Below are 16,948 nucleotides of genomic sequence, written 5' to 3' on the forward strand. Positions count from 1 at the left end.
TGATTGGTGGTTTTTGCCTCGGGGTAATAACTCAAAAAGTATTAAACCGAATCGCATGAAATTTGGTGGGAAGATTGGTTATTATTCCGGGGCCATTTGATTAGATTGTGGGATTGATCGGGTCAAAGGTCAATGTCAATGTCATGAAAAGGTCAAAATCTGCTTTTTACCATAGCACGGTAAATTTGTATCCAATTGGCATGCAACTAATGCCAACATGTTCATAGTTCAATGCCCAATCTTGTGATATGCTAAGGTATGCGCTCTACCAAGTGCCCGTTCTAGTTATCTAACTGTAATAACTGTTAAGCATGAACCAGTGATGTTATTTCGCCATTGGCAAGAAATTGTCTTTGGCTTCTGTCTTGTACAGTAATTCAACTGTGGAATATTTCCATTGATAAGGCATTCATACTGTTCATCATTTACACATTGTTTTGCATAGGTTTGTCCTTTATTTCCTCATTTTTCTTCATAAGAGCAACTGTAACTTAGAAATGTCCCCAAAGGGATCAATTAAGTGTTCTGATTCTGATACAGAGGGAAAGGAGAGAGAGAGAGAGATAGAGGAACCAGCAAAAGTTATCCAATATTAGAGGTGAAGAATGGCTCAGAGAAAAGGAGGCACGGACGCTTTTCTTGGCTTCCTTCTCCTCCCCTTCCTCCATCGCTCACTGTCTATCTAATTAGCCAGAGTCCGGTGGGCGGGTCTGGCACGCAGGAAGCCCGCAAACACCCTCCCGGGAAACGCACCACACCACAACGGACACAGGCGTACATCAGGACGATTAAGACTTTCACCATCCAGCCCCGCCCACCTCGTTTATCTCTCCGTGTCTCTGATGATTTACGGAGGCTCGTCCCCTTGAGTCCTTCACACTAGTAGTACATGCTACTCTGACCAAGAGCCGCGCGCTTCTTCTATTTATTTTTTTACCAATCCATGCATTCCTGAGATGAGGGCTTATCGGGTGACCGCGGCAAAAACCCAACAGACGTTAACATAAACGAACCCGCGATACGTATCTGTCGCATGATCGCACGCAAAAACATGGCTGCCAGCCAACTGCAACACCTCCCTGTCGTCTGTGGATAAAGAGCGAGCACCCTTCCACACCGATACAACAAACGCTTATCTGCGTCTCCTCCACTTTTCATTTTGCTGTCAACCGTTTTGACTGCCGACTGGATATCCAATGACCGGATCTCCCCCGACAGGATATTCAGTCACTCCAGTCAAGCTGTCAGAATGACCAGATGCCCCCCCCCCCCCCCACCTCAAAGTCCTCCCCAGTTTGTCATTTCAATACCGTCCGGTGAGTCGCTCGTGCGTGGGAAACATTTCGCAATTAAATGGATGAAAGACGATCATGTGAGGGGGGGGGAGGATTAAAGTGTCCCTCCGTGTCCACGGGGGCAGAGGGAAGTCCCTTCTCAGGGCGCTGTGGGCGACAACAGGACCGCCCCTTGAGACAGACGGAACGAAAGCACCTGTGACGATTAAATGAACCGCCCGGAATGAGCAGAATTACTGTATTTAGTAATCCTGGGACATGAAGGTGGTTTTTTTTTTAAAGAATTTTAATCCAGGTGGGAAAGTGGTGGAACAGTAATGAGGCCACCTGGTGCCGCTGTGATGAGTCATGGCTCAGAAAACCTTCACAGAGCCTTTGTAACGGCGCACAGCGGGCCGGGAGCAGAGGAAGCTCCCGTTCATCTTTTCCTCTTTCCATAAGCGGCGAGGAACACGGGGGGAGCGAGAGAGGGCGAGTGCAATCACTGGCACCGACAACTCACTGGCACCTCACTGGCAACTCACTGGCACCTCACTGGCACCTCACTGGCACCTCACTGGCAACTCACTGGCACCTCAGTGGCAAGTCTGTGGCAAGTGCCACAGACTTGCATAGATAATGTATTTGTATTTTTTTAGACTTACTTAAAATATGCAATACGATATTGCTGTACAATACTGCTGTACTATATTGAATATTGTTTTGCTACTACTACGTTTCACTTCGTAATATATAACACTTATATACCATGATATGTATAATGTGGTCCGCCTTTCTTTAATAATAAAAAATATATAATTTTTTTTTTTTACCATGTCATACTGTTATACCTCCATGAAATTCTCCTTTGAGGAGATGCCACTGTTAGTCTAAAGTTTAAGCACTGGCACTCAGTGACACTTGCCGGCACTTGCCAGTAGTTGCCAGCAGTTGCCAGCAGTTGCCAGCAGATGCCACTACTAGTCAAAAAGTGCCACTACTAGTCAAAAAGTGCCACTACTAGTTAAAAAGTGCCACTACTAGTCAAAAAGTGCCACTACTAGTCAAAAAGTGCCAGCAGACGGAGGGTCGGCCGCAGTGACGAGTCTGCGACGATTTAGTGACAAGCTTCACTGAAGTGCCCGGACAGCGGAAGAAATCACTTTCATGATCACAGAATGGAGGAGCTGCGGTTTAGCTAGATAGATAGCTAAAATAGCTAGATACACAGATGGATGTGTGTGTATATATATATAAAAAAGACACTAATTAATATATATATATATATATATATAAATTAGTGTCTTTTTGTAGACACTTACTGACAATATGCAATAAGATAGTGCTGTACATTACTGCTGTACTATATTTAATATTGTTTTGCTACTACTACGTTTCACTTCGTAACCTATTACACTTATATACCATGATATTGTAATGTCTCGGACGTTATGGCACTGATGACACGGAGACGGGACGACGTTATTAATCCTCCCTTTATTAGGCATCCACCAACACAGACAGCGTGCTCGCATCCACCAACACAGACAGCGTGCTCCTCTCAGTTTAGCAGCTCGAATGTCAACAACAACGGTTCCCGTCAACCACCCTTAACTTCCGTTTTCCGACAGGTTAACCCCGCCTCCCCTCTACTCCGCCAATCACAGGCACGCTCCCTCGACCAGCATGCACGGTGCCACACTGTGATTGACAGCCACTTCACAGGGTCGCTACAAAATGTATAATGTACCCGCCTTTCTATAATAATAATGTAAAAAAAATAATATATATATATATATAATTTCTTGTTTTACCATGTCATACTGTAATACCGCCATGAAATTCTACTTTGAGGAGATGCCACTGTTAATCTAAAGTGTAAGCACTGGCACTCAGTGACACTTGCCGGCAGTTGCCGGCAGTTGCCAGCAGTTGCCAGCAGTTGCCAGCAGTTGCCAGCAGTTGCCAGCAGTTGCCAGCAGTTGCCAGCAGTTGCCAGCAGTTGCCAGCAGATGCCACTACTAGTCAAAAAGTGCCACTACTAGTCAAAAAGTGCCACTACTAGTCAAAAAGTGCCACTACTAGTCAAAAAGTGCCAGCAGACGGAGGGTCGGCCAGGCGCGTCTGCGACATGTCTGCGCAGTGACGAGACGAGTCTTCGACGATTTAGTGACAAGCTTCACTGAAGTGCCCGGACAGCGGAAGAAATCACTTTCATGATCACAGAATGGAGGAGCTGCGGTTTAGCTAGATAGATAGATAGATAGCTAAAATAGCTAGATACACAGATGGATATATATGAATATAGAATATACACTTTTATTAATCCCCAAGGGGAAATTAGTTCTCTGCATTTAACCCATCCTTAGTTATTAAGGAGCAGTGGGCTGCGGTGAAGCGAAGCGCCGCAAACTGGGGGTTCAGTGCCTTGCTCAAGGACACTTCGACTTGCAACTAATGGGGAGAGCGGGGATCGAACCCACAACCCTGCGGTTGCAGGACGGCCCTCTTACCCCACTGAGCTAAATATATATATAATTGTCTTTTTGTAGACACTTACTGACAATAAGATAGTGCTGTACATTACTGCTGTAGGCTACTATATTTAATATTGTTTTGCTTCTACTACGTTTCACTTCGTAATATATTAAACTTTAGACTAACAGTGGCATCTCCTCAGAGTAGAGTATCATAGTGGGGGTATAACAGTAGGCCTATGATCATGGTAAAAAACAAATCTTTTTTTATTTTTATTATTTAAAAAAGGCGGGTACATTATACATATTATGGTTAATAAGTGTAAGTGTAAATAAAAAAACCTGGAGCTCCTCCAATCTATGATCATAAAACTGATTAACGGCAGCTGATCTGTCGTAACAACAATGGTTGTTCCACCCACAGCTTCTCGGCGAGTGTCGTTCGCTTGCTGCTGTCCTGCCACTTGAGTGTTGCTGCCGGCGACTCGTCGCAAACACGCCGCTGAGTTGTCGCTGAGTACTGGCACCGAGCGGCACTTGCCGCTGAGTTGTCGGTGCCAGTGATTGCACTAGTTCGGTGTCGGTAGGTGCCATGAGCTGCCAGTGCTAGTTGTCAAAGAAGTGCCACGACGCGTCAGAGACTTGCCACCAGCCAGTAGTTAGACAGATGCCACCACGATGGGGGCAGAAGTCAGAAAGGTGCCAGACATGGCCTTTGAAGGGGAAGGTGACATTACCCGCACTGACGCTAATGGGCCGATCAGAACAGCTGGCCATCGGAAAAGCACATGCGGGAGAAGAAGAAGACGACGGAGCTGAAAGACTCTTGGATTTCAACTTTGAATATCAAAGTGATTATAATAGGTTTTCTGAGGAATTCATGGACAAGGGTTACAAGGTGGATGGGTCATTCAAGCACTGTGATTAGTTGCGTAATGAGAGTTTATTGTTTTACATGTTGTGTTTTGTTTTATTAAATGTGTTTCATATTTACTAATACGTTCCGTGAATACTGTTTCCGGACTTTCTCTGCGTCTCGTTCTTTTCATATTCTGTTCACACCCATGACAACTGTAGCTTTATTGATTCAGCAAATATATGTGCTTTGATGTGTAATTTAATGTTGGCCTAGTATTTAATTAATAACCATCACATTAATTGCATTTATAAACCTAACTCAAGCATCACAGCACCTTACAAATATATAGAAGCAAACCAATATTAAATATAGTATAGCAGTAATGTTCTGTAATTTAATGTTGGCCTAGTATTCAATTAATAACCATCACATTAATTGCATTTATAAACCTAACTCAAGCATCACAGCACCTTACAAATATATAGAAGCAAACCAATATTAAATATAGTATAGCAGTAATGTACAGAACTATCTTATTGCATATTGTAAGTAAGTCTACAAAAAGACACAAATTATCTCTATATATATATATATATATACATATATGTATATATATATCCATCTGTGTATCTATCTAGCTAAACCGCAGCTCCTCCATTTTGTGATCATGAAAGTGATTTCTTCCGCTGTCCGGGCACTTCAGTGAAGCTTGTCACTAAATCGTCGAAGACTCGTCTCGTCACTGCGCAGACATGTCGCAGACGCGCCTGGCCGACCCTCCGTCTGCTGGCACTTTTTGACTAGTAGTGGCACTTTTTGACTAGTAGTGGCACTTTTTGACTAGTAGTGGCACTTTTTGACTAGTAGTGGCATCTGCTGGCAACTGCTGGCAACTGCTGGCAACTGATGGCAAGTGCCGGCAAGTGTCACTGAGTGCCAGTGCTTAAACTTTAGACTAACAGTGGCATCTCCTCAAAGGAGAATTTCATGGAGGTATAACAGTATGACATGGTAAAAAAAATAATTATATATTTTTTATTATTAAAGAAAGGCGGACCACATTATACATATCATGGTATATAAGTGTTATATATTACGAAGTGAAACGTAGTAGTAGCAAAACAATATTCAATATAGTACAGCAGTATTGTACAGCAATATCGTATTGCATATTTTAAGTAAGTCTAAAAAAATACAAATACATTATCTATGCAAGTCTGTGGCACTTGCCACAGACTTGCCACTGAGGTGCCAGTGAGTTGCCAGTGAGGTGCCAGTGAGTTGCCAGTGAGGTGCCAGTGAGGTGCCAGTGAGTTGCCAGTGAGGTGCCAGTGAGTTGCCAGTGAGGTGCCAGTGAGTGCCAGCGTCGCTAGGGGGATCTCGCCCCTACTGGGGGGAGCTGCACGACAACCAGAAGCGGGGGGACCATGAGCGCATTCCGGCTCCACCACGCTTACTTTGAGAGGGGGGGTGGGTGAGTTTCACATTACGGCTAACAGAGAAGCACTTAGTTGTGAGCATCAGGGCTGGAGGTGGGGGAGCGAACCAGAGTCAACTGAAGGCCTGAAATTACAACGCTGTGGATGGACGTGTGCGTGAAGCAGGGCCCGACGGTGAAGACGGATGAGACCAGGTCTCACGACGCCCGGCCTTTCATTTAGCAGACGCTTTTATCCTAAGGGACTTACAATAAGTTCATCAACCAAGAGAACAAACTCAGAACAACAAGAATACAGAAAGTAACATTTCTTCAAGAAAGTCGAACTACAAAAGTCCCATAAGTAAGATCTGGGATCAGAGCCGTACATCACCGAGACATGGCTTCACTCACTCTGTAATGCAACATGTGACCATTACATTCACCGAATTGTTATTTATTTTTAAAATACTAATAATTGCTGCACAATGATACATATTATATAATAAATCAGGTAATCAGCAACTTGGAAAAAAAGTCTTCATAATTAACAGAGAATCAAAGTGTCGAACGTTTGACTGTAGCAGAATAAATTTATCCAAACTTCAGCGGAACTTGAAATTGACACAACGGTGACATTTGAAACGGAGCAATGTGCAAGTGAAGAACCACCGAGAGGCCGGTGGCACGCTACGACAGCTGTCGCTCATTAAGGTTAACCCCGCGAGAGAGAGAGAGAGAGAGAGACGATAAAAAAGATTAATCTCTTAGTCGGCGTCTGGTTCTGTGCTGGAGTCTGTAGGCCTACTACGTCTGCTCCACCGGAGACACTTCCTACAGCGAGGGAGAGGGAGAGAGAGGGGGATTCAGGGAGGGGGAGAGCGAGGGAGAGGGAGAACGTGAGAGAAGGTGAGAGGGAGAGAGAGAGCGAGAGAGAGAGGCTTGGATATAGAAGCTGTGCCTTCTCTCTCGTCTGCTGGCTGCAGTGAATCCAACGTGTCGGTGAGTCAACGACCGACAGGAGTTCATGGTCTCCAGCCTCCTTCAATGAAGGTCCAGTGATGGTCACAGCATCCGAGAGGGCAGACTGACTTCTCCATGAACACACGACCGCATTTGAAGGCATCACGAGAGGCGTGATTATTATTGTTGATGAATAATACAAACATGTCAAATAGTGTCGCTGATAATCTCAGATGTTGGAACAATGACAGGGCTTCGTCAAGCCAATGCATCGTTTCCATCACATTTTTTTCCCTTGGCGAAATAATCAATGCTTTGTATTTTTAAGAACAGAGACGTCTTTTTAACTATCATTACATGTGGACGTGTCTTTATGAGGAAGCTGAAGGATGCGTTCTCCTTAAATACAGGAGAAGATACGAAGGAGCTGCCTCTGGATCACGGTTAATTGAATAATTAAGACTGATTGTGCTCCCAATTATTGTTTATGCACGTCAGGTGTGTGTGTCATGTGACCAAGTCTATATAAGCTGATGCACCTGCAGAAAATAAAGCGCTCGAGTATCAAACTTGCATCCAGTGTATTTGTCCTCCCAAGTTTATGTTGAATTGGTACATGCAGTCAAGCTCTGCTTAACAACCACACATCAACAACTAGCTCTCTGTTGACCACGCACATACTTATATTATTATTATTTTATTTATCCAAACCCCTCCTACCGAGTGGTGCACGCCTCGGCTGGAACGAATGCATTCGATAAGTCGCGTGTGTTAAGAGTGAGCATGACCTGATGGGATCACACACACACACACACACACACACACAATCTTATCTACTGTGGGAGAGATGCAGTTCTGATATATTCACGTTATCTTCTGTGACAAGGAGACTTCACACTTTTATGGGCAGCGTGTATTTGTTAAATATAAATGTGAGATGGTAGTTTAGTCTGAGCTAAACACAACTGAACAGGTTAGTTTAGGCACCTGTGCAAAGTAAAATAAACATTGTAATAAAAAGAGTCTAATTGCGAGGTTAGATGCAGTGAGTGGGTGTCGTGGTTGTTTTTTCACGTATTTTTGAGAATAATATATTCAGCCTTTTGGAAATTAAGTGTTTTATCTCCACATTCTGACAGACAAATACAAAGTTCTACTAATATATATATATATATATATATATATATATATTCATCTGATACAGTGTCCTGTTGGTGGTCTCCCTCACTCTTGTCCCTGACCTGGAGCCACGTGCACTGCTCCAGTTCCTACACACATAGACAGTTTACGCGTCACCACGCACGGGGGCTGGCACCACGACGAATCCCCCAAATAAATATGATTTGGCATCATAACAAACCCATGTTGGGTAACTATAGTGGGAGTGAGAGAGAGATAATAGAGTATGAAATGGTCCTCTCTACTATGTTAGCAGCCCGATGTGAAGCCCGATGCCACATCTCAGCCCCACGGTGCCACACACTCACCTCCGATGAGCCACAGGAGCGCCCGGGACTGCGATCCCATCCTGGCGCTCTCCGACACCACGACCCGCCGACTGAAGTTTGGAAGGGAAGTGAAGAGAGGGAGGCGGGGGGAGGGGCAGCAAGAGCTCTCAAATACTGAGAGGTAACAGCGTGAGTGAGCGCAGACAGCAGGTGAAGAAATCCATGTAACGCGGTCGTCCGGTCGGGGGATCCTCTGCTGTGTCACCTTTTGCGCAAACTGCGCTGTGGATGTCAGAAAGGGGGGGGGTTCGTCCTCGCTCCTGTTGCGCCTGACCTCCCCCGACCACTTCCTGTCACCGATCCTCTGTCATCCACGCGTGAAACATATCGGCTCGTAAAGTTGTAGCTATATCCTCCCCCGCCAGTCGGCACAAAGAGTCCGGAGCGCGCTATCGTGGAGCGTTCCGGCGTTGGTACACACGCGTGGACGCGCGCAACGGGACGCACCAGCCTGGGACCAGTGGAGCGGGGAGACCGCGTGCGCGTGTATGTGTGTGTGTGTGTGTGTGTGTGTGTGTGTGTGTGTGTGTGTGTGTGTGTGTGTGTGTGTGTGTGTGTGTGTGTGTGTGTGTGTGTGTGTGTGTGTGTGTGTGTGTGTGTGTGTGTGCGTGTTGAGGAGTGTTGTTCAGTGCGCACTCTCTGAGAGGACACGGCTGGGTGAGTGGCGGGGACACAAGGGACAGACAACATTACAATTACTGCGCGCGCGGAGGGAAGGGGGAGGGGGGTATTTGGGGTGAGGGAGGAGGTCCAGGAAATGGGACTTTCCCATTGGTTAATCGGATACCAGCGCCCACTTAATGAATCAACAAACTAAATACACACATAAACAAACAAAGGCAATCGATTACAGCCGACCTGTTGCGACGTCATCTAAAACAGGAAGCAGTATTTTAGAGAGTCCCGTTGTATATTGTGGATTATCTTTAGAAATTATGAAGTTAGGCTACCTACAATTTAATAACTTTAAAAGATGTTTGTACAGGGCTCGTTTCTGTCTCGAAAAATATACGGCAGACTGCTCTGGAACTCCCCAAAAAACTGTTCAGGATCTGAAGACAGGTGCCGTGTAGATAAGGTGTGTGTGTGTGTGTGTGTGTGTGTGTGTGTGTGTGTGTGTGTGGTTCAGGCTTGAAATCAGAGTTGTTTTACGTCGCCATCTAGTGGTCACGTGGTGCGTTACAACGCAGTTCATTGGGCTTCATATTGTGGATTTTGAGTTTTTGTCTTTTTTTTACAATTCCTACATATTCTTATGGATGATGGATGATTACACGTTTCTGCAGCAGCGTGTACACTGAGCACCTCTCTCCTCTTCTCTCTCTCCTGATGGATGAATTTTCATCTCTCCATCTCACATTATTAACTCTGCTTCCTCCCCAAAGTCCTTGTGACTTCACGTCTCATCGGGTCCATTGGACCTGGCTGGGTCTGATGCCATGGCCCCGCTGATGCTCCGCCCCCCTCCTCTCTACCTCCTTCTGTCTCATGGATTGTGGAGGTCTGGATCGTGGGTCCATGCCTACTAATTATTCATACATTCCGTCATACACACTGAATGTGTTGTTACTCTGTAATGATTCCTTCTGGTCACATGACATCTGTTCTTCTGTCCATCCTGGAGAGGGATCCTCCTCTGTTGCTCTCCTGAAGGGTTCTTACCTTTATTTTCCCAATGAAAGGGTTTTTTCTATTTTTTTGGTGTTTTTCCTGATCCGATGTGAGGTCAAAGGTCAGGGATGTCGTATGTGTACAGATTGTAAAGCCCTCTGAGGCAAATGTGTAATGTGTGATCTTGGGCTATACAAAATAAACTGAATTGAATTGTATTCGGACCCAAAATCTTTTCCCATCTCAATTATCCTAATCTCTGGATAATTCCTCAGTCTGATTTTCCTCCTTTTTAATGTCATGAATCGTGGGATGTCCACTCGGATTTGTGAGTTTGGGCTGCACAGCAGTTTGTTGTGACTTTGGCTGAAAAGGTTTCTGTGGATCATAAAGTGGTCAAAGAGGTAGAGACTTTATACACACACACACACACACAATGCACATTACAATGAATATAGTATGCAGAAATGTGTTAAGATATTTCATTTTAAGACCAGCCCAGCTGGAGGTATCGAGGTCCTCGGAGCCGTTTCAAGTGATTAAAACATTCTCTCTGTGTTGCTGCAGCTCAGTTTGACTCCAGTGAAAAGCCTCATCATGACTCATCCACGTGGGCTGCTGGGGACTCAACCTTTTGTTGTTTTGTTGTTGCCGCTCCGTGGTGTTACATCAGAAGCTCCGAGACAACAACAACAACAACAACAACTCAGAAAATGAAACGGCTGAATGGAAAAGTCAGAATCAAGGCAACTGCGCTTGTTTTTTAATTGAGGGCAACTGAAGTAAGATCAAGCACGTCGTCCTCTGCCAGCAGTCCAGTCAGAATCACATTAAAACATGTTACGTTTTCAGCAAGGCAAAATAGGAAGTTTAGATTTTTGTATTATCTCGGCTGGACACGGGGAGGAAGGGATGCAGCAGGAAATGCAGAACACGACGGATGCTCGACTGAAAATCTCAAACCCAAAATGTGTTCGAGACCGAATGAAGAGATCGAAGAACAGACGAAGCAGAAAGACAGAAGTAAACCACTTCTTAACCCTCCTGTTACCTTCAAATGTACTAACATGTTTTACCCCTGGGGTCAATTTGACCCCAGCAATTAAAACCTCCAGAAAATTATTAGAATTTATATTGTTTTCCAAGTTTAAGTGTGAGGTATGTTTGTTTGTTTGTTGACTGCCTAAATAGCCCTTTAAATAAATAAAAAAGTTGATATTTCTTATATGTTTTACACAGTGAAAAACAGCCTGGGGTCAAATTGTACAGGACATTGATAACATATCATCATGTGAATGTTATGTTTCCCCAGTTGCTTTCTTTATCTTTCTTTATCTTTCTTTACGCTTCTTTATCTTTCTTTACGCTTCTTTACGCTTCTTTAAATTTCTTTACGATTTCTTTACGCTTCTTTATCTTTCTTTACGCTTCTTTACGCTTCTTTATCTTTCTTTACGATTTCTTTACGCTTCTTTACCTTTCTTTACGCTTCTTTATCTTTATTTACGCTTCTTTATCTTACTTTATGCTTCTTTACCTTTCTTTACGCTTCTTTATCTTTATTTACACTTCTTTACCTTTCTTTACGCTTCTTTACCTTTCTTTACACTTCTTTATCTTTATTTACACTTCTTTATCTTTCTTTACGCTTCTTTACCTTTCTTTACGCTTCTTTATCTTTCTTTACACTTCTTTATCTTTCTTTACGCTTCTTTATCTTTCTTTACGCTTCTTTACGCTTCTTTACCTTTCTTTACGCTTCTTTATCTTTCTTTCCGCTTCTTTACCTTTCTTTATCTTTCTTTACGCTTCTTTATCTTTCTTTACGCTTCTTTACCTTTCTTTACACTTCTTTACCTTTCTTTACGCTTCTTTACGCTTCTTTACCTTTCTTTACGCTTCTTTATCTTTCTTTACGCTTCTTTGCGCTTCTTTATCTTTCTTAATCTAACGCACCGACGCCACCGAGGTAACGAGCGTAACGCAACGACGCAACGACGACTGTGCGGTTGTCTGAGCAACCGGTCCAAACGGACGAGGGACAGCAGCCCTGCTCGTTGGCATTGACAGCGGAGCGATGCGTTCACTGCCGCTCCGCAGCAGCAATTTGCGTGAGAGGACATTGCCGTCGCTCCGTCTGCCGGGACTCGGGGATCTCCAGAGACCTCCAGAGACCTCCATCACAAACACATCGCACAAACACACTCAGACTAGCCAAGACACGGAGCGGTGAGAAGCGGATCAGCCATCCGTCTCGGGTGTGCCGTCGTTTGGTGTTTCTTTCTTACAACAGAGCAACACAACAAACAAACAAACAAACAAAAGGGGTGGGGGGGGTCAAGTCTCGTCTGACTTCTCGGCTTTCGACGCCGCACTTCACGCAGATCCGGCTGCAGCGAGGAGAGACGGGGGAGGGGGGGGGGGCAGGAGTATGGATGAGATGCAGAGGAGCGAGCAGGAGGAGGGGAGCCGAGAGGAGCCGGAGGTACCCGGCACCGAAGAGGAGGAGGAGGAAGGATGCAGTCCACTCATCACGACTGAGGTTAGGGTCGGATGTTTATGTTTTCGTGTAAGTTACCGGCTTTTACCACCGGACACATATGACATCATGCCCGTTTGTTTGAAAATGACCGACAGGCGAGCGCCAGGCGGGTCGTATTGTTGTTTTCTTCCAATCAACATCAACAACAGTGTTCACGCACACAGGTGACCCACGTGACACCAGTCTTGTTGTGACTTCTCTGTATCCTGAGGGGGGGGGGGGGGGGGGGGAGGGAGTCTAAATTTACTAAGAATTTAGACTTTCACCCAAGCTCTTCTTCTTCTTCTTCTTCTTCTTCTTCAATGATAATTCAAGTGGCTTCACAGGTAAACGTCTCCCAGACTGTTTGCGTGCGCTCATTGTCTGAGTCGGATGTTGTTGTTTTTTGGTCAGGTGTTGTTGTTGTTATTGTTGTTGTTGTTGCCATACTCATTTCGACATTTCTGAAGAGCATCACTATCCCTTCTGCACGCCCCTTGTGGCCAAAATTAGTATAACAACATCAACAACGACAAAAGAGAAGATTAATAAACACATATATGTTGTATACATTTTTCTTAACATTTATTAAAAAATATTTAAAAAATAATGAAAACAGCTTACAAGCTTACAAAATGTATCACCGTTGTGTTCATGTTTGTAACATCTGTGTCCGTCTCAGGCCGACAGGCTGCATGTGGACGTTGCTAACGGCGACGGTGTGACGGCCGTGATGCTCGCCGTTCGGGACGTTGACCCGTTTGAGGGCATCGCCGCACCGTTGCCATGGCAACACAGACCCGTAGAAGTGGTCAAGGAACTGTTGGGACGCTCGGCGTAAGAAACCACATTCATACTGTATGGAACAGTACACACACACACACACACACACACACTTAGACACACACACTCAGACACACACTCTCTCACTCACACTCTCAATCACGTTCACACTCACTCTCTCACACATACACACACACACTCACTCTCACACTCTCACACATACACACACACACTCACTCTCACACTCTCTCACACATACACACACACACTCACTCTCTCTCTCTCACACACACACACACAAACACTCTCTCATATTCACTCTCTCACTCACACACACACTCTCTCACACACACACTCTCACACTCACTCTCTCACTCACACTCTCATACACAGACACACACACACACTCTCTCACACACACACACTCTCACACTCACTCTCTCACTCACACTCTCACTCTCATAAACACACACACACTCTCTCACACACACACTCTCACACTCACTCTCTCACTCACACTCTCATACACAGACACGCACTCACACACACACACACTCTCACATACTCTCTCACTCACACACACACACACACACACTCTCTCACTCACACACACACTCTCTCTCTCACTCACACACACACACACACTCTCTCACACACACACTCTCTCTCACACACACACACACTCTCACTCACACACACACACTCTCTCACTCACACACACACACACACTCACACTCTCTCACTCACACACAGACACACACTCTCACACACACTCTCACATACTCTCACACACACACACACACACAAACACACACCTCCAGCAGGTATAAGAGTTTGACTCTTAACCACGTCAGCTCACCAAATATAAACGCATCTGTCGAGGGAAACACACTTTTCTTTTTAAATGCCTGAATCTGTTTTTCTGAACCTGTTGTTAAGCTTCTCCATCAGTGGCGTGCGGCTGCGAGACCGCAGAGGCTGCTGCGCTCCCCACTGCGCTGCTGACCTCCGCAGCCCTCTGAAGGAGGAGCTCACGCATATGATGGTCGAGGCCCTCAGTCACACAGGTACACACATACGACCACACACACAACAACAAAACCCTGTCCACTTCGATCCCACCCGGAGAGAAGACGCATGTACCAACTAGAATGGGCACTCGGTAGAGCGCATACCTTCGCATATCACAAGATTGGGCATTGAATTATGAACATTTTGGCATTAGTTGCATGCCAATTGGACAAAAATGTATCGCTATGGTAAAAAGAGTTTGACCTTTCCATGACCTTGACCTTTGACCCGATTGATCCCAAAATCTAATCAAATGGTCCCCGGATAATAACCAATCATCCCACCAAATTTCATGCGATTCAAGAACATTTTGACCTGTTCTTGACCTGGTCCCCGGATAATAAACAATCATCCCACCAAATTTCATGCGATTCGGTTCAATACTTTTTGAGTTCTGCGAAAGATTTTGACCTGTTGATGACCTTTGACCTTTGACCCGATCGATCCCAAAATCTAATCAACTGGTCCCCGGATAATAAACAATCATCCCACCAAATTTCATGCGATTCGGTTAAATATTTTTTGAGTTCTGCGAAGATTTTGACCTGTTCATGACCTTTGACCTTTGACCTTGACGATCGATCCCAAAATCTAATCAACTGGTCCCGGATAATAAACAATCATCGCACCAAATTTCATGCGATTCGTTCAATACTTTTGAGATTTATACAAATAAATAAATAAATAAATAAATACACGGCGATCAAAACATAACCTTCCGGCATTTTCAATGCGAAGGTAATTAGCAGCAGTTAGTCGACAATAGTCAACATTTTAAGCTTCTTAAATGAGTGTTTTGTTCAAGTGACATAAGACAACTAGACATAATGTGAAGGGGGTCCGTCGCAGTGTGAAGATTCATCAGCTCTACACGCGTTTTAGCAACTTTCAGCTAATTGATTCGTTTTTTACGGCCACAGCAACCATCTTGGTTGACTCCCCAGGCTCTCATACTGCTGGAAAAGTCAGCGTCGCGTTAACAGGTTCTCACGCTGCCTCGATTCTGCTTTAAAGTTGTGGGAAAACACACAATCTTGATTACAGCGGCACGTGATCTGCTTTGGGAAAGTAGGGATTATCCCGTTGTTTGTACATTCTCAGTGCTTTAAAAAATAATTATAATCTGATCATATGCTGTTAGCAAAGGTTTTTCCAAGAGGAAAAGGGACCCCCACCACACACACAGACACACACACACCACAGATACCTCTTTTGTGTGCGTGTTTTTTTAATAATACAACATGAGACTGACAAAAAGAGAACGCATACTTTTGTATGACATACTTTAATTAATGCCCTTAATTGGCAATCTTGAGTAAAATGTGTTTATTTCTGGGTTACATGCCACAAAGGGGTGAGAATTGTTTCTGCTTTTGCACAGACGCTGCCCCCGTGTCACAGCGAGCCCCTGACCGGCACTCAGGCCCGGGTTTAGACCCAGAGTTTGAGAATCCGGACTCGGGGCTTGACCCCGAGAGCCTTTATCCCAATCAGCCGACAGCACCGGAGCAGCAGACGCCTGCGCAGCAGAGCAGCGTTCTGCTCTACAGCCACACAGGAGGAAGTGGTCACATTAATTACATTTAGGGGAACAGCATTCTGAAACAAAACTCTTACAATCCACCTTGATAATAACCTCTTGTATTGAAGCGTGTGTGTGTGTGTGTGTGTGTGTGTGTCTGTGTGTCTGTGTGTGTGTGTCGGTGTGTGCGTGCGCGAGTGCAGACATCTGCCTGGTTCACAATGTGGCTCGTTTCCACATTTAAGGCACACAGGCAATGTGTATAGGTGTCTGTGTGTGAGGATAGGTGTGTGTATGTGTGTGTGTGAGTATAGGCAAGTGTGTGTGTGTGTATGTGTGTCTGTGTATAGGTGTGTGTGTGTTTGGGTGTGTGTGTGGGTGTGTTACTATATGTGTGTGTGTGTGTGAGTATAGGTAAGTGTGTGTGTGTGTATGTGTGTGTGTGTGTGTGTCTGTGTGTGCGACATTTGCAGACATTTAAGGCACACAGGCAGTGTGTATAGGTGTCTGTGTGTGAGGATAGGTGTGTGTATGTGTGTGTGTGTCTGTGTATAGGTGTGTGTGTGTTTGGGTGTGGGTGTGTTACTATATGTGTGTGTGTGTGTGAGTATAGGTAAGTGTGTGTGTGTATGTGTGTCTGTGTATAGGTGTGTGTGTGTGTGTTTGGGTGTGTGTGTGTGTGGGTGTGTTAGTATATGTGTGTGTGTATGTATGTATGTGTGTCTGTGTATTGGTGTGTGTGTGTGAGTATAGGTGTGTGTATGTATGTGTGTCTGTGTATAGGTGTGTGTGTGAGTATAGGTGTGTGTATGTATGTGTGTCTGTGTATAGGTGTGTGTGTGAGTATAGGTGTGTGTATGTATGTGTGTCTGTGTATAGGTGTGTGTGTGTGTGAGTATAGGTGTGTGTATGTATTTGTGTCTGTGTATAGGTGTGTGTGTG

The 16,948-nt window shown here is 44.8% G+C and overlaps 1 protein-coding gene across 1 annotated transcript in view; it reads right to left on the reverse strand.

Moving 5' to 3' along the window:
* The window catches only part of ramp1 (receptor activity modifying protein 1), a 48,632-nt gene extending 39,615 nt beyond the window's left edge, over positions 1–9,017 (reverse strand). Inside the window, exon 1 of the mRNA XM_056435363.1 lies at positions 8,478–9,017. Within this exon, the coding sequence (XP_056291338.1) occupies positions 8,478–8,517 (40 nt within the window). The 5' untranslated portion in view covers positions 8,518–9,017. The remainder of the gene's footprint in view (positions 1–8,477) is intronic.
* Positions 9,018–16,948: the final 7,931 nt, after the last annotated feature.

Source organism: Pseudoliparis swirei, chromosome 2 (assembly GCF_029220125.1).
Source record: "Pseudoliparis swirei isolate HS2019 ecotype Mariana Trench chromosome 2, NWPU_hadal_v1, whole genome shotgun sequence".
Lineage (NCBI taxonomy): Eukaryota > Metazoa > Chordata > Actinopteri > Perciformes > Liparidae > Pseudoliparis > Pseudoliparis swirei.